At 45.6% G+C, this 25988-nt stretch overlaps 1 protein-coding gene across 2 annotated transcripts; it reads left to right on the forward strand.

Moving 5' to 3' along the window:
* Positions 1-561: 561 nt before the first annotated feature.
* Positions 562-22396, forward strand: RASD2 (RASD family member 2). 2 transcript variants are annotated; one of them, XR_012476304.1, is made up of 4 exons: positions 562-705; positions 8877-9156; positions 14948-18646; positions 21721-22396. XR_012476304.1 is itself a non-coding variant. In XM_074226796.1 (3 exons), exons 2-3 carry the CDS (start codon positions 8886-8888, stop codon positions 15475-15477), a joined length of 801 nt encoding a protein of 266 aa, XP_074082897.1. In that variant the 5' UTR covers positions 562-705; positions 8877-8885; the 3' UTR covers positions 15478-20510. The 2 variants fall into 2 exon arrangements, 1 of the variants encoding a protein (XP_074082897.1); XM_074226796.1 differs by lacking the exon at positions 21721-22396 and having other exon boundaries at positions 14948-20510.
* Positions 22397-25988: the final 3592 nt, after the last annotated feature.

Below are 25988 nucleotides of genomic sequence, written 5' to 3' on the forward strand. Positions count from 1 at the left end.
AGCCTCTGCCCGTGGCAGTCACGGTGCCAGCCCTGAGGGGCGGGGAGCCGCCCGGGGCCCAGCCCAGCCCCCCTCGCCAACCTCAGACACACGCCTGTGCACGGGGAGCGGGCTGACTGCGGGGGGGCCCCGCGGCCGGGGCGGGGTCGGGGCGGGGCCCAGCGCCCCGCCCCGGCCGCTGATTGGCGGAGGCCAGTGCTAGGGGCGGGGTGCGGGGGGCCGAGGGAGGGCTATAGGGACTGCGGTGCCAGGAGCCGGGGCCGGCAGCCGGGCACAGCCAGGAGGACGGGCGGGAGCCCCGAGGCGGCGGCGCCCCCGACTGACCCCCGGGAGCCGGCTCAGGGACCCCCGTGACTTTGGGGGCCTCGCAGACCTCTGCAGCTCTGCCAGAGTGGGCAGCGCCCGCCGAGGGGCGAGGGGCCAAGCACCCCCCGGCCCGGCCCGCCATCGGCCGCGGCAGACCCCCAGCCCCCGCGCCCCCAGGGCCCGGCCGCCTCGGCTGTGCGGGGGGCGGGCAGCCCGGAGCGCACCCCATGGGGGGCAGGTCTCCCGCGCCTCCGCAGCCGGCGCCCCCCGCGGCGGGGACACCCCGGGGCCACTGACTCGGGGCGCCCCAGCCCGCCCGCCGCCGCCCCGAAGCCTCGCCGGCCAGGACCGACCCCTGAGGCCGCAGCGGGGGGTCGGGACTGCCCCCCGCACACCCAGGTAAGGCCGAGGGGGCCGGGGAGGGCCCCAGGCCCAGGCGTCCGAGCCCCCTCCCCTCCCCTCCCCTGCAGGTGAGGAGCCTGAGGGCCAGGACCACGCCACTGGCCCGGTCCGGGACCCTTGTCCTTGGCCTCTCCCGAGGACGCGAGTGGGGAGCATGGGAAGTTCTGGATCTCCGAGGCTTTCGGTCCTCCCCCCGACTGCGGCCGAGGGTGCAGAGAGGCAAGAGACGCGGGAGAAAGCCCGGGCTTGGGCACTGGGAGCAAAAGATGGGGAAAACTCCCTGCAGGAGAGCTTCACCTGCCCGGGCCGAGATGGTCCCGAATGCAAATGCTCCCTCTCTTGGCTTCATCTGTGTCGTGGCGGTTGTTTTTACATTTTTTTACTCCATTTATTGATTTTCATTTTTTGCCTTCTCAGATTAGAGATCATCCAGGAAAGGAGGGAGGTTCAGTTTCTTCCTCTGTACAAGGGGGTTACCTTCTAGTTCTGATCTCAAGATCCTTGGAGAAATCGGGATCCCTCTGTGCCTCAGTTTCCTCATCTGCAAAAAAGAGGGGGGTTGGACTGCACAACCCCTGAGGGTCCTTGTGGCTCTAGATATATATTCCCGTAATCCCGTGGCATCTGTGTGGGGGCTGCTGGATTAGCCGGGGCAGGGATTCCTCTTGGACCCTTTCTTTGAATCTGGCCCAGTTTGCCCTAAATAGATGGCGCCATCCATGGTCTCTGGCCCTTGCCTAACAAAAACTCTCCTTCACATCACCCTTTAAGGTCTGCAAAACTCTTTCCTCACAACAGCTATGTGAGTTATGGGTGTTTGGGGGAGGGGGGAGAGGGTTGTTATCCCTATTCAACAGATGGGGAAACTGAGGGCCAGAAAAGGGGAGTGACTTTCCCAAGGCGGAAGAGTTGATAAGTGTCATTGTTGGGATTTACATTTAGGTTTGACTAACTTAAAGTTCTGTGCTGTGGCCCACACCGCCTCTCCCACGCTGTCACTGCGACTATGGAAGCAGCAGCAGGAGAAAAGACTCGTTCCAGTTGGAGTGGAACCTGAGGTTTCAAACAGAAAGGGAGATGGGTGGTTCACAGGTTCATGGAATCACAGATTTAGAGCAAGAAGGCACCCCAGAGGCCCACTAGATCAACCCCTCCTCTTATAGATAAGGAAACTGAGGCACAGAGGTTTATAATGATTTGCCCAAGGATCATATCTGTTAGTGAACAACTGAGTTGGAGCTTGGGCTTGAATCTTACAAACTCCCCCAAAAGGGTTGGGATCTTCCCCAAAGTTACACAGGACTTGAGGTACCGTGGAGAACATGGAAAGGGACTGAATTTGAAGTCAGATGCCCCAGTTTTGAAACCCAGGTCCACCATTAGGTGTTAGAAATTTACCCCTTTCTGGGCTCCAATTTCCTCCCTTGTAAAATAAAGAGGCCAGGTTAGACAGTTTTATAGTTTTGTGATGCTAAACCCCTTTCTCTGGGCCTCAGTTTCCTCATCTGTCAGTTAATAGTCTTTAAGTTACCTTCCATCTCCCAATCGGTGATCCCATAATAATCCTATAATAAGGGTGTGATCAAGAGGACTTCATCTAAGGTAAACAGATTAGGAGGAAGAGACAGGAGGCATAGTTCAAAACAGGGCCAGCCAAGGCAGTGCCCACGAGCCAGCCTTTCAGACATCTGACTCAAGGAGGTCACAGTGCCCCCTTTAGAAAAATATCTTCTCTTATGAAACAGCAGAGCACCAGGTACCGTCCTGTGTGTTTTGGAAGATGAGAGCCAGTGAAGCTCCATGGGGCTGAGCAACACAGCCCAGGGAAGGACCCAAAGAAATGATAATAGAATAACAGGAATATGAAAACAACAGTGTCTCCTTCAGGGACATTGGATGGCAAAAGTCAACCATCAGCTCTCTATAGGACATACTCATCCAAGGTAGGGTATGTCCAGAAAGGCTGCTTTCCAGGGCCCTGGGGCCATTTTCACCCACGGATGATATTAAACTAACAGAAAAGGTCCATAGTTCCAAGAATAATCCTTAAGACATTCTATTTGATTCTGGAGACAGAGAGCATAGGATTCTAGCTCTAGAGATGAAAGACCTTCTGAGGTCAATTTTCTCACTTTACAGATAAGAAAACAGACCCAGAGAGATTGAGTCTTTTCCCATATAACACAGGTAAGTAAGCCTCTTAGAGACTTGAACTCAGGACTTCCCAGCCCCCTAGTATCCCTACCATGGTTGCACATGAACCCTGATTTTTCTCCTGGCTGATCACTTACAAGGCCAGTCCCAAATCTATGATTTTATGTAGCTTAATATCCTCATGCACTGGAACCCAGGAGGAAGGCACCACAGTTCATCCCAGGACTTAGTATTGGAAGGGCCTTTTGGAATTCCCTAGCCCTCATTTGACAGATGAGGAAACTGAGGTCCACAGAAGGGACCCAGGAACTAGGCTTATAGGCGTTTGGATGGTCAACTCCTCTAGAATATAGGAGCTGTTCCATTCCTAAAGCCTAAAAGTGGACACAAGGGAGGGACTTGCTGAGAGCTGTTGTTGCCCTACTGAGAGCTAATTGTAGTGCATTCCCAGAAGCTGCTTTGATATGAAGGGGGGAAGGATGAGGGATGTGGGTTACTCTCCAGTTACTCAGGAGAGACAGAGACAGAGACAGAGACAGAGACAGAGACAGAGACAGAGACAGAGAGAGACAGAGAAACAGAGAGACAGAGAGAGAGATAGAGACAGAGACAGAGAGACAGAGAGAAGGAGAAGAAAGGAGAGAAGAGGAGAGACAGAGAGAGAGAGAGAGAGAGAGAGAGAGAGAGAGAGAGAGAGAGAGAGAGAGAGAGAGTTATTCTGTTCATAGGATGCTAAGATTCCTTTCATCTAGTCTGGGCCTGTTTCTAAACGCCTCTAACAATTGTGTGGGTGGGTAGGTATTTGTGTATGTGAGTATGGGGACAGTCTGGCTCTGTCATTCCCATAGGAAAACTTGGAGAAGCCCATGCCCCAGACCACCCCACCTCCTTTTCTATTGGACAGCCTCTCGAAGAGGTAAAGGAGTTGAGAGTCTGGCATTAGGTTCAAATTCTGACTTTGCTCAATCCTTCTAAAGAGCATGAGAGCCCTGACGTTTTAATGCTAATCCAGTTCATAGCCTTCAGGGAAGGGGTCTCTTCAGAGAGGTATAGGAGGGAGAAGTGGGAATTTCCCAAATAGTTTCTGCTTCAATTTCTTCTCTCTGCTTCTCTCTCCCCCTCTATTCCTTTCTTCTTTCCTTTCCTCTCTTCTTCCTGCTTCTCTATCTTTTTTCATTGATCTTACTCCTCTCTTCTCTTTTCTTTTTCCATCCTGTCTTTCTCTCATCTCACTCTCCCCATCTGTCTCTTCTGTTTCTCTTTTCTCTGTCTTTGTCTCTGTCTCTCTGTCACTATCTCTTTCTGTCTTTGTGTGTGTCTCTCTGTGTCTCTCTGTCTCTCTTTGTCTGTCTGTCTCTATCTCTGTCTGTCTCTGTCTCTCTGTCTATCTCTCTCTCCTCTCTCTCTCCTCTCTCTCTGTCTCTCTGTCTCTGTCTCTGTCTCTGTCTCTGTCTCTCTCTCTCTCTCTCTCTCTGTCTCTGTCTCTGTCTCTGTCTCTCTCTGTCTCTCTCTCTCTCTTCCCTCTCTCTCTCCTCTCTCTCTGTCTCTGTCTGTCTGTCTGTCTGTCTCTCTCCTTCCCTCTCCTCTCTCTCTCTGTCTCTCTCTGTCTCTCTGTCTCTCTCTATCTATCTCTCCATCTCTCTCTCTCCTCTCTCTCTCCTCTCTCTCTTTCTCTCTCTCTCTCTCTCTCTCTGGTCCTCTTATTTTTGACTGGAAGAGACCTTAAATGGTCAGAAATAAAAAGGACCCTAAAAAAGGAATGTTTTCACCCTTCCTCCTCTCTTTGTCTTTTCCTTGACCCCTCATTTCTTTCTCTCTCATTTCTCCCTCTCCCATCTGCTTCTCTTCTTTTCTTTGTCTCTCTTGAATCTTTCTCCATTTTCCCTTCTCCCCCTCTCCCTCTCCTTTTCTCCCCCCTTTTTGCTTATCTCCAGTTCTCTCCATCTTCTGGCTTTCTCTCATCTTACTCCCTCCTTCTATTTCTCTGTCTCATTTTGTCTGTCTCACTCCTCTCTCCCCTTTCATTCTCTTCTTTCCTCTCTACTGTCTTTCTTCCCTATTTCTTCTCTATTTCTCTCATCTCTGACATTCTTTTTTCTCTCTCTCACTACAAATGCTTGTTAACTGATTGACATCTCTCTTCTCACATCTTCCTCCTTTGTATTTGCCATTGCTCTCCTTTCATTCTCTCTCCTTTCTTATTCTCTCCCTCTCATCCTCTGATTTTATCTATTTTTCTTCCATTTTTATTCGTTTTTCCTTTTCTAGTTCTTTCTCACCTCTTTTCTTTTACTTTTTTTAATCTCTCCCTCTTCTATTTAATTTCTTTCCCCTTCTATTTATCTTTTCTCTCCTTTCCCTACCAGACCTCCCTGATTCCCTCTTTTAAAATCTTGTCTATTGTGCTTGCATAATTTTTGATCCTTGCTAAGCATTAAGGGATGGGCATTGTGGGGTTTGGGATCTGGTGGGTTGGTTTCAGGGATCTGAGGATCATTCCCCAGGGAAATATCCACCTTTAATTGTCTCAGGTCTTCATTTCTCTCCATTTGCCCACAGCCCCCTAGTCCCACAGTCAAGGTTGAAACATTGACCAGTCTTTGTTGTTCCTAAGAGTAGATGGCCTAAATGACAGAGACTCCAAGAGGTATCTGAATAAAGGCACCTTGCCATTTGAGATGGGGCAGGTACATAGTCTGGGCAGGAGTTAAATATCAGGAACCTGCCAATCCCTGCTGGAGATAAAAAGGCAAAAATGAGACAGTTGTTGCCCTCAAGAAGTCTATTTTCTCTTGAAGATATACGAGATATTTGCTGATAACTAAATAGAGAATCGTACAAAATAAAACCGGATTTCTTTGGGAGGGATGGTCAAGAAAGAGCTAATAATTGGGAAAGGACAAAAGACCTCGAATGGGATACTCAAGGAAGCAACTGCACTGAACCTGGAAGGCAAAGTTAGAGCAAAGGCTTGAGATGGGAAATGTAGTGTGAACCGCTAATTATGGTAGGAAGAGTATTAGCTATGTCATAGGATGTGGGTTTATAGGCTTATAGGGTCTTGGTACAGGGAATGAAATGCCTCTGGTCCTATCCCCTTATTTGACAGTGTAGGAGACTGGGGTCAAGAGGGAGGAAGTGATTCAGCCAGTGTCATCCAGCTAGAAAAGCAGAAAAGACAAGATTCAAACCCTGCCCTTTGGCCCCTAATTCCAGAGTATCAGGGTGGGGTGGAAATAGAATGTCTCCTTTTAGGGAGACAGTGGGCAAGACTTGGGTCACTGGAGAAAGCAGACTGTGACTTCTGTGCTCCCTCCACCCTAAGGGAAAGTGAGCATCAGTCCCAGACGTGCTGGACAGAACCAGCCCATAGGGCTAGCCAGACTGCTGCCCAGAGGGTCAGGTTGCCAAGGAGTCCATTGACTTGTTTGTTGGTCTGGTCTGGTTGGACCAGAGGGAGCTCAGGGGGATGGGCAGACTGGCAAGGATTCTATTTCAATGCTTTGAATTTCCACTCTGACTTCCAGCCCTGCCTCCCATGCCCCCTCCTCCAGGAAGCCTGTTCCGATTGCCTCTAAGAAAGGTTCTTCGGTGCTGCAGGCTTGAGTCATCTATAAATCCCCTAGTGTCCAGCAGAGTGCTCTGCCCCTCTTCCACAAGTCTGTCGGATGACCACAGTCACCCTACCTGCAGAGCTCAAAGACACCTCAAAAGCCAGGAGTCCAACCTCTTTATTTTATAAATGAGGAAACTGAGGTCTACAAAGGGTAAATGATTTGCTCATCTGAACTCAGATCTTTCTGAGTCTTCTTTTCACTGAAACCCAATGAATGAATCATTGACATAGCAAACATTTATTGAAGACCTACAAAATGAATAAAAATACAAGTCTTGTTAGCATGTAAGACTTGCAAAAGCTCTTACCAAAGATGATCTCACTTGATCCTGTCAACAACTCTGTGAAATAGGAGCTCTTATTATTCCATTTTAGTGATGACAAAACTGAGACTGAGAGGGGTGAAGTCATTCCCCCAGGGTCACCCAGGTAATAAGCATTGAGGCAGGATGGTTCTCTGATCATAGTTCCAGGCTCTTTTCCCCTATACCACAAATGACTGATGAATGAATGAATGAAAGATTCCAGGCTTTCTATAAGGTTCAAATGAAAAAAATGTAAGGAAATCCCTTTGCAGGCCTTCAAGGACTATAGAAATGCCAGCTATTATTATAATTCTATTCTAATATTCTAGTGGGAGAGAAAGGATGAGCCAGATTTATCTCTAATAAGGAGACAAGGAGGGAATTCACCAGTTTCTATCTACATGTATGTGACTATACTGGTAGCAGTGGTAGCAGAGATGTTTCTGACTTGGGGGGGGGGGGTGAAGATAATCAAGGCAGACTTCCTGAAAGAACCTGAAATTTGAACTTTGAGGAGGGCTGGAAAAGGGAGCTGGAGAAGCAACAAGGCAGAACATTTCAGGATGGGGAAATGGTAGGAGTTCAAGTTTTGTGCAATAATCCCAGATCTATTAGTTTAATCATGGGGATAAGACTTGCTCTTAGAGGGAATCAGAAGCCTCTGGAAGGTCTATTTTCTATTTCTGACTCTCAACTTGTGGGTGATGCTGATGATGGGGATGGGGATGACTGTAGCTTCCATTTATATAATGCTCTAAGATTTGTGAAATATTTTATATGCATTATCTCATTTGGTCCTCACAATAAACCTGGAAAATAGATATTATCATGATCCCCATTTTATAGATGAGGAAACTGAGGTAGACTGATTCTCAGACTGGTTACTGTCTGAGACTGGATTTGAACTCAGATTTTTTTGACTTGCTCAAGGTCACAGTATTGGCATTGGCTAGATTTGAATCCAGGTCTTTCTGATTTGCCCAAGGTCACAGTACTGGTACTTGTCTGGGGCTGGATTTGAACTCAGGGCTTTCTGACTTCGAGTCCTGCACTCTGTCTCCATTATGGTGCCCCCAGCTGCCTAATTTGTTTTCAAAGGCCTCTAGAAAAGATATTTTTTTTTCCCCCAGCAAGGTTCATTTTTGCCCTTTCCAATGGGGAAATTTCTTTGTCCTCTGTATCCTTATTAATAGCCTCACTAGCCAAAGGATGAATGTGGCTCTTCCTGTTCCCTTATTTTCTGTGGCGTCTTGTAGGAGGACAAAGCGAAGAAGCCCAGTCCTGAGAAAAAGGCTTAGGGGAGAGGAGGGCAGAGCCTAGGGCTCTTCAGGCAGAGGAAGGAAAAGAACCCAAGGATGATGCTGACACCCAAGCTGTCCAGATACCAAGCCTTCCACCTAAAACTAGACCTTCATTGGGACAGAGAACTAGTTCTTGCTCATCAGACTCCCCCCCCCCATAAGGTCCAGAGATGGCGGTCACCCAGAAAAACTCCATATATCTCTCTTTCTGACCAATAAGCTCAACCTTGGTCTTTGTCTGTGCCCCAACCCGATCCCCTCTCACCATGTCTTAGGATCATATAACCAAAAATGTCAGAACTACAGGAAACCATGGAATATGGAACGTCAGAGTTTGGAGGGCCCTCAGAACATGGAATGTTAGAGCTGGGGGGGGGGGTCCTTAGAACAGAGAATGTCAGAGTTAGAGAAGAGGGATTAGAACTGGGAATGCCAGAGCTGAGAGGGGCCTTAGAACAGGAAATGTCAGAGCTGGGGAAGAGGGATTAGAACTGGGAATATAATGTCAGACCTGGGAAGGTTCCTAGAACAGGGAATCTCAGAGCTGGGAGGGAATTTACAACATAGAATATTCAAGCTGTAAAGTAGGAAATCCCCAAAGGGATCAGAATGAGCCTGAGGCATCAGTCAGTCCAATTTCTTACCTGAACAGGAGTCTCTTAACAACCTTCTCAATAAGCAATCATTGAAAATTTCATCTGGAAGAGGCCTCCAAGAACATGTCTCATGTCTCCATTCCAGGTCTCTTAATTGGTGCTTTTCACACTCTTTTCTTCCCTCCCTCTCCACCAGCCCCAAGCGATGATGAAGACGACGTCCAGTGGGAACTGTGCGCTCACCGTGCCAGCCAAGAATTCCTACCGCATGGTGGTCTTAGGGGCCTCAAGGGTGGGCAAGAGCTCGATCGTCTCTCGGTTCCTCAATGGCCGATTTGAAGATCAGTACACCCCCACCATCGAGGACTTTCATCGCAAGGTCTACAACATCCGAGGGGATATGTATCAGTTGGACATCTTGGACACTTCCGGCAACCACCCCTTCCCAGCCATGAGGAGGCTGTCCATCCTCACAGGTGAGAACCTGGAAAGGAGGAGGCAAAGGGTAGCGAAGGGGAATTGGGGCACTAAGATAAGTTATTTTCCCCTCTTAGTCTCAGTTTCCTCTTCTGTAACAGGAAGGAATGATTTCTAAGGCTCTTTCCAGTTCTTTCATTCTATGATGGCCTCCATCTAATCTTGGTGCTTCAGTTTTATTAAAAATATGAAACACAAGAGACATCAGAGATCATCTTGTCCAATTCCATTTTTTTCAGATGGGGAAACTGAGGTGGGGGGCAATGGGAGGAGGGAGTCATTTGCCTAAAGTTATTCTGTTGATAATTAGAAGAGCCAAGATTCAAACTCTAATCCTGTGACTGTGATCTTGACTTTTACCTGGGGTGATCAGGGAATATTCCATGGACTTGAGCTGCTCATCTAAGACCAAGAGGGATCTGGACGAGGGAAGGCAGTGAGAGGCAGCCTGAGCAGAAGGAGAGAGACAGAAAAACATAAGGCATGTCAGTGAGCAAGCATTTATTAGGCACTTAGTATATTCCAGATTTTGCTGAGACTTGGAAAGAGGCAAAAATCACATGAAAAATATCTTTGAATCCTAAATTCTCCAGCCAGGTTGGAACAAATTCCTTTTAATCACTCAGTCAATGGGGATATTACACTGTGTTTCCACTATTCCTGGTAATGCAAAGATCAAAGCCAAACAGTCCCTGCCTTCAAAGAGCTTACAGTCTACTAAGCACTGTCTCTAATGATTTAGCTCAAAATCTATCCATAACTACTCATCTTGGGTAACTCTGATCAATCAATCATCAGTCAGAAAGTATTTATTCATTATGTGCTTATTATAAGAACAAAAAACCAAACAGTAGGGGTGGCTAGGTGGCACGGTGGATAGAGCACCGGCCCTGGAGTCAGGAGGACCTGAGTTCAAATCCAGCCTCAGACACTTAATATTATCTAGCTGTGTGGCCTTGGGCAAGCCACTTAACCCCCTTTGCCTTGCAAAAACTAAAAAAAACAAAAACAAAAACCAGTCCCTGCCGTCAGGGAGCTTAGAGTCTACTAAGCACTGTTTCCAATGATTTGGCTGAAAATTCAACCATACCAGTTCATCTTGGCGGAACTCTAGTCAATCAATCAAAAAGTGTTTATTAATTATGAGCCAATTATGTGCTTGCCCCTGGAGATATGAGAACAAAAGCCAAACAGTCCCTGCCCTCAAGGAGCTTATATTCTAACTGCTCTAGCTCCTTCATATCCACTGCTTCATTTGACCTTAGCGGTAGGAAAGGCAGAACAGAAATAACATTCTTATTGCCACAGCCCAGAGCAGGCAAAAGACTTGATCAAGGTCACACAGCTAGGAAGCTGTGGATGGATCTCAGGTCTAGGATCCTTTAAGCTGTGCTCCAGATAATAGAGGGTCCTAAGGAAGGTGAAGCAGGACAAACCTATAGCCTCAAATGGATGGAAAAACAGCTCAGAGCACCATTTCCAAGGTGAATCAGCACTGGTGTTTCTGTATGCAGGGCTGAACACAGTGACTGATGGGTACTCACTGGAGCCCAAAATCTGCAGAATATGCCCCATTAATATTGCATGACATTGGGGGTAGAGGTGAGCCAGGCTTTCTCTGACATCACGTCCTATCTGGGGCTCAGACCTAAATACATCCATTTGAATAAATGAAACAAACATTTCTATTGAGTGCATCCAATGTGAGGGAAAGGGGAAAGAGAGCCAACATCCTTCCCTGTAATTCTCTGGGGCTCAGTGAAAGGTCTAGAAACTGAAGGTTGGAATCGCGGCTTGGCCACTAGTAGTTACTGCTCTTGGATAAGTCACTGCCGCTTCTCCCAGCCTCAATTTCCTCCTCTGGGAAAATGCAAGAAGCCTGGAGTCCAATCTCTCTCCAATTCTGAATCCTGGCAGCTAAGAGCTCAAAGGAATGTCATCCCAGAGTTGAACCATTATGGGACCGAGAAGTTCCTACTGGGAAGGAGAATACTGGGCTATTTGGGGCGTCTCAACAAAAGGAAACAGGGTGATCCTTAGCACATAGGCAAAGGGATAACCTGGAGGGGGTGGGGAGAGGGAGGAAGAAAGGAAAGAGAGAGAAATGCCCCCCAGTCCCCAAGAGATGGTGACTCCAAGTGCTCAGTTTGATACCCAGGCTTTTCCCCCTCTTAGTTTGAGCCAGGGTTGAGTAGGGACTCAGGGAAGAAGGAAATAGGCTGACTAGTCCTGTTGCTATCAAAAAGAGACCCACTGAGGCCCTTGGATGGACAATAAGTGCCCCCCCCATTATCGCCCCCATTGCTCCTGGTCTGTCTGCTCAGACAGCCTCTTGCATTAGACAACCTTTCAAATACAGTCTTCCCTCTTCCACGCCTATTCCCAATTCCTTTCCCAATCCATATAGGACCAGATCTTGAGACCCTTCACTACCCTGACTTTCCTTATGACCCCTTTTAAATGACCTTCCTCGTGGCAGCCAGGTGTCACCATGAAGCCAGATCTGGAGCCAAGAAGACCCAAGTTCAAAGCTAGCTTCAGACAGACACTGACCCTGGGCAACTCAGATAATGTGCTTCAATTTCCTCAACTGTAAAATGAGAATAATAATATTTTTAAAGTACTATCACCATGCTCTATGTTCTAACCCTGCCTACTAGCACATAGTAGGTGCTTAATAAATATTTCTTTCTTTCTTCCTAAATTCTGGCATCTGATACTCAACACCAAACCCCAGATATAGTCTGACTAGGGCAGAGAACGGGAAGACTCAACCTCCCTAGCCCTTGGGCATTTTGTTTCTTGTAATGTGACTGGTATCTTCTACTGTTTGGTCCACTAAAGCTCCCAAATCTTTTTTGGGTCGGAATTATGCCTTTTCATGCTTCTAATAGCTTGTTCTTGGGAAACTGATTTTTTGGGAACCAAAGAAATATTTTACATTAATCCCTATTATATTTCAACTCAATGTTCAGATCTGGCAAGGTCTGGCAAGGCCCTCCTGCCAGCAGGGCACTTTCTTTGTTCAGATCATCGATAACAATGTTAAATTGTTTGGGGGCCAAGAACAGATCCTTGGGGCATTTTACTGGAGACCTCCTTCCAAGATGGCAGACAACAGCAAACAAGGATTCTTTGAGACTAGCCTTTCAATTAATTCTAAATCCAGCTAATTGTACTAAAGGTTCTCAAATTTTGTGGTCTCAGGACCCCTTTATACTCTTAAAAATTATTGAGGACCCTCCAATGATTAAAATTGAAGACCCACCTCAAAGAGTTCTAGTTAAGGTGGTTTCTATCTACTAACATTTACCATATTAGAAATTAAAACATTTGTGCTGTTGGTTGTTGTGCCATTTCAGTCATGTTTGACTCTTTGTGACCCTGTTTGGGGTTTTCTTGGCAAAGACATTGAAGTGGTTTGCCAGTTCCTTCTCTAGTATGTATCTGAGATTAGATTTGAACTCAGGAGGATGAGTCTTCTTCACTCCAGGCCTGGCTCTCTAGCCACTGTGTCACTTAGCTGACCCTAATGAAAACATCTCAGTATTACCATGAAAATAGTTTTGGCCTTGCAGACCTCTTGAAAGGTTCTCAAGGACTCCCCAGAGGTCCCTTGGGGGCCCATACTCTGAGAACTACTGGTCTGGACCATGTGGAATTGTAGATTGACTACAGAGCTGGAAGGGATCTCATAGGCCATCTAGTCCAACCCTGTCATTTTACAGATGGGGAAACTGAGACCAAGGTAGCATGAGATAATAAAATCATAGAACTAGAGATAGCAGGGACCTCATCACTTATGGAGGAGGAAACTGAGGGTCTGAGTGGTTGCCCAAACCAAGAAGAAGCAAATGGCAAAGCAGGAGTCTGAATCCAGGTTTCCCAACTCCAAATTCAACGCTCCTTCTTTCATCTCTTTTCCAAAGCCAAAGAGATATTTTGACAAATATTTTGCTTCAATTTAAGGAAAGTTATGGTGGTTCGTGTATATAACCACTTAGTAACCCTATCAGGAAAGAAAATGAGCATGAACTGCTCTTTGTGATTTATCTCCAATTCCCTTAAGGACAAACTGAGGAATAGAGAAGTCCATTGTAGAGATCTCCAAGTGGAGGCTAGCTGGGACATCATAGCATGGTGGAAGGAGCTAATGGATGTGGGTCCAGATCCCAAGTTCTGCCATTTTTTTACCTTCCACACAATGTTTGGCTTTTCTGAGCCCCTGGTGTTTCTGTAGTTTGCACAAGCAGCGTCCCAACCCTACCATGCCCTCCTTTCTGTGTTTGCCTCCCCAAATAGGATGAAATCCCCAAAATGATCAACTGTTTCACTCGGTCTTAGGGACTTCTTTGATTTTCCTCCATCAACCACTGGATCAAAGGATTTGTAGGGGACGGAGCAGTGCATGTGGAGTCTGAGGGGATTGGAAGCCAATCCAGTCTCACACTCTTGTTAGCTGTGTGTCCCTGGGTTAGATCTCACCCTCTCTAGGCCTCAGTTTCCTTATTTGTTATATGCAATGGCCTTGAAGGATCCCTTGGGCTCTGACTTTCTTTGGGTCCATGATTGTCTATTGGGGGGAGATAGTTTCAGAATAACTGGGGAGGACTGGGGAGCCAAAGTAGGTCTAAGGGTATTCTGTATTCAACACCACACCTAGTATCCATTGGTTCACAGGAAATGTGAAAAGAAATCAGTTCAATGGCATTGTTCTCACCAGCTGTGAGGCAGGGCCCCATTTTGGAAGAGAATGTGGTGAGAGGCAGTGGAATCCTTCGGGGTGTGGGATTATCACAATAGGACGTGGTCTGGCAGCCAGAGTGGAAAATATTGCCAGGTTGACATTGCCCATAGCTCCTCTGAGGAAAACACCATGGTAACTGCCGGAAAGCCGGGGAATTATTAGCAAAACATCTACATTTTATAGCACTTTCTTCTTGGGAGGAAGGGAGTGAACATTTTCCTGTCCCCATTTTGTGGATGAGAAAACTGAGACTCACCCACAAGATCAGAGACTAAGAGCAGGAAAGGATCAGAGGCCAGCAAGTCCATCCAGCTCCCTCATTTTACAGTAAACTCATTGTAAATGCAACCAAGGGGGAGGTGGGAAGTCAGATGGGCAGAAGAGGAAACTGAGTGTTCAGAATGTTGATCCTTTTATGTCACACTTCCTCGTTTTACAGATGAAGAAATAAAAGTCCTGAGGAGTAAAGAGACTTGCCCAGAGTCATACAGCTAATACGAGTCTGTGGTGGATTTGGACCCCAGGGGACAAAGTCAGGGTCTGAAATCAGGAAGATCTGAATTCAAGTCCCAGTTCAGACATTTATTAGCTCTATGAGCCTGGGTGTGTCTCTTAACCTCGGACTGCCTCAATTTTCTCAACTGTAAAAAGAGGGTAATAATAGTACATCCTTCCATTTGTTGTCATGGAGATCCAGTGAGATAATAATTGAAAAGTACATGACTCACTTAATAAATCTTTATATCCTTTCTTACCTCTTTTTCTCCCTCCCATCCCTCCTTCCCTTCCTTTCTCCCTTCTCTCCCTTCCTTTCTCCCTTCTTCTTTTCTTTCCTTCTTTCCTTTCTCTCCTCCCTCCCTTCCTTCCTCCCTCCCTTCCCCTTCCCTCCCGCCCTCCCTCCTTCCTTCCTCCCATTTGAGTGCCTTAACCACCATAAGCTGATTCACCTTGTCCCAGATCAATCATCCAATAAATGATGGAGACAGGGTCGCAATATCCTGCTGTCCACTTAAAGCAGCCTTCCTCTCTGATCTCTCCCACAGGAGATGTCTTCATCCTCGTCTTCAGTCTGGATAACCGAGAGTCCTTTGACGAAGTCAAACGTCTCCAGAAGCAGATCCTCGAAGTCAAATCCTGCCTAAAGAACAAGACCAAGGAGACAGCTGACCTGCCCATGGTGATCTGTGGCAACAAGAATGACCATGGGGAGCTCTACCGCCAGGTGCCCACCGACGAGGCTGAGCTCCTGGTCTCGGGGGATGAGAACTGCGCCTACTTCGAGGTGTCAGCCAAGAAGAACACCAACGTGGATGAGATGTTCTATGTGCTCTTCAGCATGGCCAAGCTCCCCCACGAGATGAGCCCGGCCTTGCACCGCAAGATCTCGGTCCAGTATGGAGACGCCTTCCATCAGAAATCCTTCTGTATGCGCCGGGTGAAGGAGATGGATGCCTACGGGATGATCTCCCCGTTTGCCCGCCGACCTAGCGTCAACAGCGACCTTAAATACATCAAGTCCAAAGTCTTGCGGGAGGGTCAAGCCCGAGAGAGGGAGAAATGCACCATTCAGTAAGAAGAGAGGTCTCATTAGGGCAGCCCACCCAAGCAGTGCCTTAAGGGGAGATGGCTCTGGAGGATGCCCTAAGCCATGGCGAGGGGAAGTGAGGGTATTGGGCAGCCATACTGCCCTTTCTCCCCTTGCAATGGGAGCCCGACTGCCCTGACCACAAAGGCTCTGTAAATATTTCTGGGTCTTCTCTGTTGCCTCCATCTTCCCCTCTGATTCTCCCTTTCTCTTACTGGGATAACTGACTCCCTTCACTCGGCAGGAGAATGTCTCCCTTCCAAGGAGAAAACAGATGAGAGCTCTCATTTGGGGTGAATGTGAATGGAAGCTTTCATCTTCTAAAGGAGGATACCTCTAGAATTCAGACAATTCATAAGGGACAGGAAGCAGAATCTCCAGGCTTTTCTCCAGAACTCAATCCAGCTGAGCCTCTGAACTGGTCTTATGGGTCACTGTCTCTTTTGAGGGCATTGGGTCTGGGAGTGTTTCAGCTGTCAAGTCCTCTGCTTTGGGATGGGGTGCTCTGAGCCAGGAGGGAGGTAATCCCTATCTCAACAATTGGGAGACCCCCCCCTCCCCAGGAATTTATGACCTTATTTTCTGCTGTAGATTTTTTTCTTTCTTGCTGATTCCCTCTTCCTTCCACCCCTAACCAAAGTAGCAGTGTTTGTGTGTTTGATATGAAGTGTGTTTGATGTACCAAGAACATATATCTTCTGAAGCTCCTTGTTTTATCATTTGTCCTTATTCTTTTGGCTATTGTCCCTTGAACGCGGACAGAAATGGACACCAAACCATTGAACCATCCTAAGAAGGCCTGTCCCCATCCTTAGCCAGTCCATCTGCCACCTGTTCCCTTGGGAACAGGGAGCGCCTTTCCCAACAGCTCACACTTACCACCTGCCTTCTCCAGACATCAGGTCTCTATCCCATCTATCCCCTTTCTGGGGTCCTTGTGAAAGCAGAGACTTTTGATGGCCCAGGTCCAGCTCCATCTCCAACTTCTCCTCCCACTGACAGTGACCTTGGGCAGTCTTCATCTGCTCTCACAGGCTCATTTTAATCCATCTTATCAGTAAAAGGGGTTCCTTTCCTTTTCATCCACAGATTTGGGGAGATTCCTGAATGGAATTCTGATCTTAAACTGGGCTGGACATTTTTACTCTCTGGACCTCAGTTTCCTCATCTATAAAATGATGGGATTAGATCGGATGGCCTCTGAGATCCTTTCCAGCCAGGATTTTTTAAAAAAAAATGGCAACTGCCCATCCTGTAATAATTTAATGTTTGTAAAGTATTTTCCTTATAACTACCCAGAAAAGGGGAAGAAGGCTGGGAAGTAAACACTACAATCCCTATTTTGCAGATGAGAAAGCCGAGGCTCAGAGTGGACCACTGATTTGCCTGGGGTCATATGACAACCCTAGGGACTCTTTCCAAGAAGCTGCATCTTGTCACAAGGGATGGGAATTAGTGCTTTATAATTGGATTTAACTCTGTTCTAGAAACACTTGAAGCTCCACAGATCATGGATTTAGAGGATTATGAAGTGCAAGAGACCTTAGGAATCCTCTAGGCCAATCCTTTTATTTTACAGATGGTGAAAGATGGGAGACAGGCTGACAGAACATTTCTTGTTTCTCCAGAATTTTAAGGTTTAGAAAACACTTTTCTGATGATGTCACAGTAAGGCTGTGCAAGAATTTTTTTTAGTCTTCATCCTGTAGATGAGAAAACTGAGACCCAAGGTAGTAAGGTGATTTTCTCCATGATTACAGAGCTGGAATGTGTCAGAGTTGAGATTTGAAGCCAGGTGGTCTGACTCCTGCAAAGAAAATAATCAAGATTTCAGCTCAGGTCCTGACTCCATGGTTCAGAGGAAAGGGGTTGGGTTTGTATTCAGAGAACTTGGTTTCAAATTCTAGCTATGTGAACTTGGATGAGTGATTTAACCTCTCTGACCCTCAGTTTCCCCAAATGTAAAATGAGGGCATTGGACTAGATGACCTTTAAATCTATAGCTCAAATGCAGTGTTCTTTTCATTTCCCCTATCTTTTCTGGCTAAGGCCAGGAGGGCTTGGGGGATGGGGAGTGGGGGGGTAGAAGTGGGAGGGAATGACTGGCCCAAGATCATATGACTAGTGAATGGCAAAGACAGAGCATTCATCTCATGTCTCCAGTCAACTCTGCCCTCTCTTCCCACTTGCCTACCTAGGAGCTCTCTAACCCAGGGAGGGAGAAGAGGAGTGAGAGGTAAGTGTCATTATTCCCATTTTATAGTTGAGAAAACTGGACTTCAGAGAAACCAAGAGACCTAACCGAGATCATAGACCAATAAATTGTAAAGCGGAGACTCGAACCCAGGTCTTCTGGCCACAAGTCTTCAGGGTCTTTCCCAAACACCATCTCAAGAGCCTGCATCTTATCATAGGAGGACTATAGACTTAGAGCTGGAAGAGACCTCTGAGGTCAAGTCCATTTTACAGATGAGAAAACTGAGCCCCCAAGGAAGTTAAGGGTTCTACCCTAGGTTACATAGATAAAAGCACCAGGCATAGGATTTGCTCATCTCCTCTGTTTCCAGAGCACTCGGGTTCATGGCATTGCACACAAGAAAGGACTTTAGTGAGTAGATTGTATAGTCACCCCATTTTACATATGAGGAAACTGAGGTACAGAGCATTTAAGTGACTTGATCAAAGAAGTAAGTGGTGGAATGAGATCTTCTGACTTCAGATTGAAAGTCCTTTTATCCACAAGACTTTCCCATGTGAAAATAGTGAATTTTCTTCATATTAGAGGCACAGGCATATCTATGTGTATATCTATATATATTCGATGTCTACACAAATTCAAATGGAGAGGTCCAGGCACATATCAGTCTCATCCCCTGGGCATCTACTTGATTTGGGCAAGTAAGTTCTCTGCTACATAAATGCTCTCTCCTTTGTGGTGTAACAAGGACCCACCTCATCTGGCCAATCCTCAGCCCTTTTGGTCGAGGGAAACAGGATGGGAATGAGTTCATTCCCAACCTCCTTCCTCTCCCAGTCCTATAGGGCAGGGGCTTATGGTCCATCCAGTGACCGACTATGGCTGATTTTAGAAGTCATCAGCCGAGAGTTGGGAGGGGGTCCTGGGATCTTGTAGTCTGATCCTCGTTATCCAAAGGAGGTAAGACCCAGAGGAGGTGGGAGTCCAGGGTCACACTGGAGACAAACTGAGTCAGTATTTGGCTCCCCGTCCAGAGAGCTGTTCCCACTACCACCAGAGAGCAGAGCCAACATCTGGCTAAAGTCTGGATGTCCATCTTTTGGAGACTTTGCATCTTGGCTGTAACAAAAAGAAATACCAACCTGCCCGGGGTATAGAATTTCCATGCAGTTATAACAAACATAATAACAGCTGTTTCTCTAACAATGTCAGCCAGACAAATCTATTTCCTCAGAAAAATTTTGTGAGATGAGTAGTGTGAGCGTTATTTGCCCATTTTACAGAGGAGAAAATAGAGTCTCACAGAGCTGAGGGGTTTTGCCCCTCCCCTCATAAAGAGTCAAAAGGAACTGGATTTGAACTCCTGGACCCTGCCAGCAGGTCTGGGGCTCTGTTCACTACCCTATTTTTGGGGGGTGCATAGGAAAAAGTACCTGTACCCCTGCCCACTGCCTACTTTGTCCCAAGGAGACCACCTCGGGCTTCTCAGCGGCCTCCCCTTCCGCCCCACTCCAACGTGCCCAGTGTAAATACGCACCAGGATCATTGAAGCTGACTTATTTATAAAGTGCTCCCTCACTTTGTATTCCCTCTCATCCCTAGGCAAGACTTCTCATTTCACTCTCAAACACAATACAGGTCAGGGAAGCTGAGAAGATATGGCTAATGATAAAAACAACACAATTAAGGATATTAATGTTGTTAAGTAATATTATTAGGAATGTTCTTAATGGAATATAATTTCTCCATTATTAAGGATGTTCTTAATTGTTTTTAATGCTATTAGTATTAAGAATGTTATTAATATTTATGACTCTTGTTAATATTCTTAATACTAAAGACCTTTCCCAGGTCAGGTCTTCATCACCAAGAACCTGGGAATGGGGCCATCCAGAACCAGAAGGGGACTCAAAGGACCTCTAGCTCCATCCTGTCATTTTACAAATGGGGAAACTGAGGCTAGGGAAATGAGATGTTAGAAGGCTGCTCCTCTGACCCAAGTACCTGTGCTCTTTCTGCTGACCCACACTCCCCTCTCTATTCATAACCTCCCCATGTCCTACTGATGTTGCTCCTTTCTATAGGTTTCCCATCTTGTCTATCAGTGCTTAAGCAGATAGGACATTGGGACCTCCCTATGCTGGCCATGGCCAGAGGGGACACTCAGCTAGTTCTTTGCTATGAGGGTGAAATGATGTGGTGTGATATGACATGACCTGTGTGTACCGCCATCTTAGACTGTCAGCCCCTTGAGGGCAGGGAACCAGTTTGCTTATGTGCTCTGTATAGTGTCTAGCCCTATTGTGAAGGGCTCAATAAATATTGAATCACAAGATCGTCTTGTCCATCTTTGAAACAGGAAGTAGTATGGGTTTGGGTTAGAGTCCAGATGTATTGTTGGGGGAAGGAGCAGAATGGAATGCCTCCCACAATTAAGAATAGAGATGCTTGGTGGCTGAGAAAAACCACAAGTACACACAAAAATCTATTTTCATAGATAATGGATAGAGTGCTAGCTTGAACTCCACAAGTCCCAAGTTCAAATCCCATCTCAGACACTTACCAGCTATGTAGCCTGGGATGTCACCTCAGTTTTCTCCTCTGTAAAATAAGGATCATGATAGCACCTACATCCCTGGGTTGCTGTGAAGATCAAATGAGACAATACTTGAAAATTTTACAAGACTCAAAATGCTACATGGGGAATTATTAAATTAAGTCTTGAGAGACTAGTGACTTAATTTCTCCAGACCCGTTCCATTCTCTAGAATAGAAAGAGAGCAGCATTAACTTTCTCTACCCAACTGGAAGAGGTGTTTTTAGGTTAAAATAACTCATGTGTGAGTTTTCTTTTAAAATGTTAACAAGAGGGGCAGCTAAGGTGGCACAGTGGATAGAGCGCCGGCTCTGGAGTCAGGAGGACCTGAGTTCAAATCCGATCTCAGATACTTTAATAATTACCTAGATGTGTAGCCTTGGGCAAGTCACTTAACCCCATTGCCTTGAAAAAATGAAATAAAATGCTAAAAAAAAAAAGAGGAGCAGTCAAGTGGTACAGTAAGTAGAGCACCGGCCCTAGAGTCGGGAGGATCTGAGTTCAAATCGGGCCTCAGACATTTAATAATTGCCTAGCTGTGTGACCTTGGGCAAGTCACTTAACCCCATTGCCTTGAAAAAGGCAAGAACAAATAAAATGTTAGAAAGGATGTTTATGAGATCACAGCTCAAAGATTTAGAACTAGAAGCAACCATCCAGTCATTTTACAGATGAGGAAACTGAGGTTCAGGGAGGTTCAATGACCCAGGGCCATGCAACTACCAACAGAGCTAAGATTTAACCCAAAGGAAATATTTTGCTATTATTACTGTGTCACTTAAGTATATATCATATACAAAATGTTGCTCTTAAGAAGCAATATCAGACCCTCTCGGGATCTCCCTACCTCTGTTTCCTTTGATAGCCTTAGAATATGGATGGCCAGGACTCAGGCTGCTGGATCTCCACAAACAGACAACATGATGTGTGGGGTGGGGGAAGCTGGGTCTCTGAGTAAAGTCCCCAGGGGTCCAATTACTCATTCTAGCTCTGCTTCTTGTTTGCTGAGTGACCTCAGACCAATTACCTAACCTCTCTGGACTCCACTTCCCTCATTAATGGAGTACTGGGATTGTTGCAATAGTCACTTCCATCTTAAAAAAAAAAGTGTCAATGGGTTTATTAGGATCTGGAGTGAGAAAGAACCTCAGAGATCAGCTACTTTCAGTTTGTTTTGGACCCTTCACACAGGCTGGTGAAATCTATGGACTCTTATAGTGTATAATAGTTTTAAGTAAATAAAATCAAATCCATAGGATTACAAAAGAAACCAAGTTATAATAAAGGGTCTTGGACCCTTCACACAGCTGGTGAAGTCCATGGACTCTTGCTCAGAATAATTGTTTTAAGTAAATAAAACAAAATACATAGGATTGCAAAGGAAACCAAGTCAAATATTTTTAAAGTATTGAAAATTATATTAAAATATTTTTCAAAGGTCACAGACCCCAGATGAAGACCCCTGTCTGGTCTAAACTCTTCATGTTATTCCTCTGAAAGCAAATCCCAGGGTCTTTCTGTGACTACAGCACGACCTCCGGAAGGAAAACCAACAGGGGCCATATTGATGACGAGGAGAAGAATCATAAGAGAAAGAATCTCAGGATGGTGACAAGGACAGAATGAGACAAGGAGGAAAAGATCCTATTGCTATGAATGTCAATGACCCAGGCACTTTTTAGGATGAGCAATCCGGAATGGTTGGGGCCTGGTCCTCTCTCATGTAACATCATTTTCACAAGGGAAGGATTGCATTGAATGTTACTCAGAGTTTGAAGAGAGGAGAACAGAGCCCAGTTAATCATTATGTCCTAGGACCTTTCCATCCCAGAAGGACCAATCAAGGGCTTTGCCCTCCACCCACCAGCCGCATCTTTGAAAACAACAAGGTCACCTCCACTATGCAGGGACATCCTTGATGAGGACAGTGGAATATAACTGGTCCCAGGAAGAAAGATCCGACATTAAGCTAAGCAAAGAGAAGCTGAAATAGAAGTAGCGTTTTCACTGAGACACAGTCACAGAGAGGAGGGAGAGAGGGAGGGAAATTTCCATATGATGAGGAGAATGCACAAACAAGGAGACTGGAAGGGGATACAAAGAGGATGTTTTTATTGTTTTTATTCTGCATGAGCTAATTTATATATATATATATATAAATATTCTAAATAACTTTGCTTGAAAGTGTTTATCATAAAAATAATTTTAAAATCAAATAAAATAAAAGGAAAAAGAAGGTGTTAGACAAGGTGATTTCTGAAGTCCCTCCTAGATCTGTCATTCCCAGTTCTAAGGTTCCTCCAAGCTTTAACATTCCATAGTCTAGGTTCCCTCCCAGCTCTAACATTCCCTATTCTAGGGTCCCTCCCAACTCTGACATTCCATATTCTAGGTCCCTCACAGTTCTGACATTCCATATCTAATATTCCATCACCTCTCAGAGATCCAAGGACAAGCTGCCAGGTAGGCACAGATCTTTTCCCTCTTTCCCCCACTAACTTTAGACTCTTCTTTCCTTTTGTTGATTCCCACAGAATGGGAAAGGACTTTCTTATGCAACATTTATTTTAACAGAATCTTATTACAGAAGAAATACTGAAACTCTGTTGGGTTCATAATTATTGTTTTTGTCCTCATAAAAGAACTCAAAGCTCATGTTTCTAATCTCCCAGTTGGCCTGGCTGAACCTAAATTGAAAGGAACCTGAGTCATAGGGTCACAGATTTATAGCCAGAAGGGGACTTAAAGACCAAGGAATACCACCCCTCATTGTATCACCCCCTCTCAGGCCCTGAGAGTGGAAGGGATTTGCCCAAGTTTCCATAGAGCTGGAATTTGGATCTAGAATTCCTAGGTTTCTCCTAGTCCAAGTCTTACTCAAAGCTCCTGGTAGCATCTCCCAGTTACAGTATCAGCAGAAAGTGGATTGAAGCCTCCCATTATTCCTCAAGCAGCCCAATTCCTTTTTTAGACAGTTCAAATTCAATAAAGGCTTCCTTAGTTTGAACCCTAAATTGCCTCTTCTTAATTTGGTTTGGTGGAAAGATCATTAGTTCTGGAGTTCCAAGATCCATTTAATTCCTAGTGGAAGATGAAGTTAAATGGGAGAATGTCTGAGCTCTCTCTCTCTAGAAAAGAAAGGAATCTATTACTCTGCCGCTAGCCCCCCAACTGAAAGGGAGAGGTACCTGAGGATGCCAAGGAGATACTGAATATCAAAACTGAATCAGCTCCATACTGGTGAGATTTCAGGTGAAGAGCTTATCCTAGGGAAGGCAAGATATCACTGGGGTTAAAACCAAGCAAAGCAGCTGATGGGAAATGATCATTTCTCAAATCTCTTCCAACTTTCAATCTATGATCCCATGACCTTCTACCCACTGACCTTCCATTTGTGGCCAAGAAAAAACAACAGGCATTTTGTAATTTGTCATCCAAATGTTTGTAGATAGCTATCATTGTCCCCACTCCTAACACTGAGCCTTCTCTTCTCCGGTTCCTTCAACAGTCCTCACGTAGCCAAGTTTTTGGTTCTCTCCTTTTGGCCATCCATCCACCTTTCAGATTGTCTCTGAAGGATACTATTAATTAAAACAGAAGTCCAGTAAGATGGAGGATGAAGGAGTAAAGCAGCTAAGATGGTTTGGAGTCAGAAAGATCTGAATCCAAATCTAGCCTCAGACTCTTACTAGCTATGACCCTGGGCAAGTCAATTAACTTACCTCAGTTTCCTCATCTGTAAAATGAGAATAATAATAGTGATCAACCACTAAGGTCATCTTGTTTTGCCAAAGGGGAAACTGAGACCCAGAGAGGTAAATTAAGCAATATCTATGTTCACACAAATAGGATCTAGAATTTGAAAAACCTTCCGAAGCAAATTAATTCAACTTCCTCATTTTACCGATAAAGAAACTGAGGCCCAGGGAAGTGAAATGACTTCTCAAAAGTCATAGATTTGGAACTGGATGGAACCTCAGAGTCCACTAGGCCAGTTGTATCAAACACAAATAGAAAGAGCTTGCCGGCCACATAGTGACTTAGGAAACCGCAAATTAGTATTATTTATGTTGTATTTTTATTTATTTTGTTAAGCATTCCCCAATGGAATGAGTTTTACATCTTTGACAAGCCTAATCCCCCCACTTTAAAGAAACCAGAGAGATTGAGAGTCTTGTCTGAGGTCACAGAGAGCCCTAGTATCAGAAAATGAGGCGGTGATAATGCTAATATTGAGAAGTAATGTGGCACAGTGAATGGAGCTCATGGTATCCTTGACCTATCATAGATGGAAGAGACCTTAGGGGGCATCAGGTTCAACCTTCTTATTTTCCAGATGAGGAAAATGAATTCTGGAAGTCTTTTACCCAAGACCCCAAATAGTCATCATCGGCTGTGAGATTTGAATCCAGATCCTCAGACTCCAGAGCCTGTACTTGGAATGATGTCATGATGTTATCATCAATCAATCTGCCAACAAGAATCTATTAAGCATTCACTGTGTATCACAATAACTAGCACTTTTTTGTTTGCTTTTTTGTTTGTGTAAGGCGATGGGGTTAAGTGACTTGCCCAAGGTCACACAGGTGAGGCCGGATTTGAATCAAGTCCTCCGGACTCCAGGGTCAGGATTCTATCCACTGTGCCACCTAGCTGCCCTGTCCATGTTACATCTGAGGAAACTGAGGAAGGCAGAGGTCAAGTGACTTGCTTAGGGTCACCAATAAATATCTGAGGCTGGATCTGAACTCGGGTCTTCCTGATTGCTGCCCCAACTACAAGCATTTTTCTTTAAAGCACTACTTTCCTTCAGGCATAATGCTAGAATTATCAGAATACAAATATGAACCTATTCCTGCCTGCCCTCAGGGAGTTTACACTCCATAACAATAACTAAGCACTTGATGGCATTTCACGGTTTGCAAAGGACTTATTCTTTTGACCCTCACAACAACTCTCTGAGGTAAATCCCATTATTATCCCTATTTTACATGTGGGGAAGCTGAGGCAAACAGAGTTTAAGTGACTTGCCCAGGATCATATAACTTGTAAGTATATGGAAAAGATTTGGGTCTTTCTGGCTTACAATCTAATACTCTAGCTGCTTCAGGACCTAACACTTATGTAGATGTTCCAAAAAAGGCTCAGTGTAACTTCAAATCTTAATAGGATAATGAAATTTGGGGGACACCTGCATATATAGGTTTAAACAAAATAGATATTATTAGTCAGTATGAAAGAGAACTTGAACCCAGCCTCAGTCTCCCCATTCAGTCTATTTTCTTCACTTTTGAGTCACTCTTGGAAAATGAGAACTGAACTTTCCTTGGCTGCACTGATAGAATCAACAAATTTTGAAAGGAAGCGTTTGATGTCAGCCTTCTATCCCACTGCCCCTCCTGAGGCAAGGATGAACGTGGGGCAGAGAGGAGCCAGGTGTTTAGGCTATTAGCACTCTGCTCTCAAATGAGCTCACCAGCAGGGCCTGGAGGCAGGGGGACCATTGAGTCCATCAAAGAAGCCAATTGGCTAAAGCCCCCTCCTGATGAGAAGGGCTCCTTGTAGGCAGAAGCCTATACGTGGGTATTATCCTCTGGTTTCCATAGTAACCATCTCCTCTCTTCTCAAGGCTGACAATGGAAACCTTGTCACCAGGCAAGCAGTTGGCGGCATCTGAGATGCACAGCTTTCAGTGTACTGAGCTGC

Source organism: Macrotis lagotis, chromosome 2 (genome assembly GCF_037893015.1).
Source record: "Macrotis lagotis isolate mMagLag1 chromosome 2, bilby.v1.9.chrom.fasta, whole genome shotgun sequence".
NCBI lineage: Eukaryota > Metazoa > Chordata > Mammalia > Peramelemorphia > Peramelidae > Macrotis > Macrotis lagotis.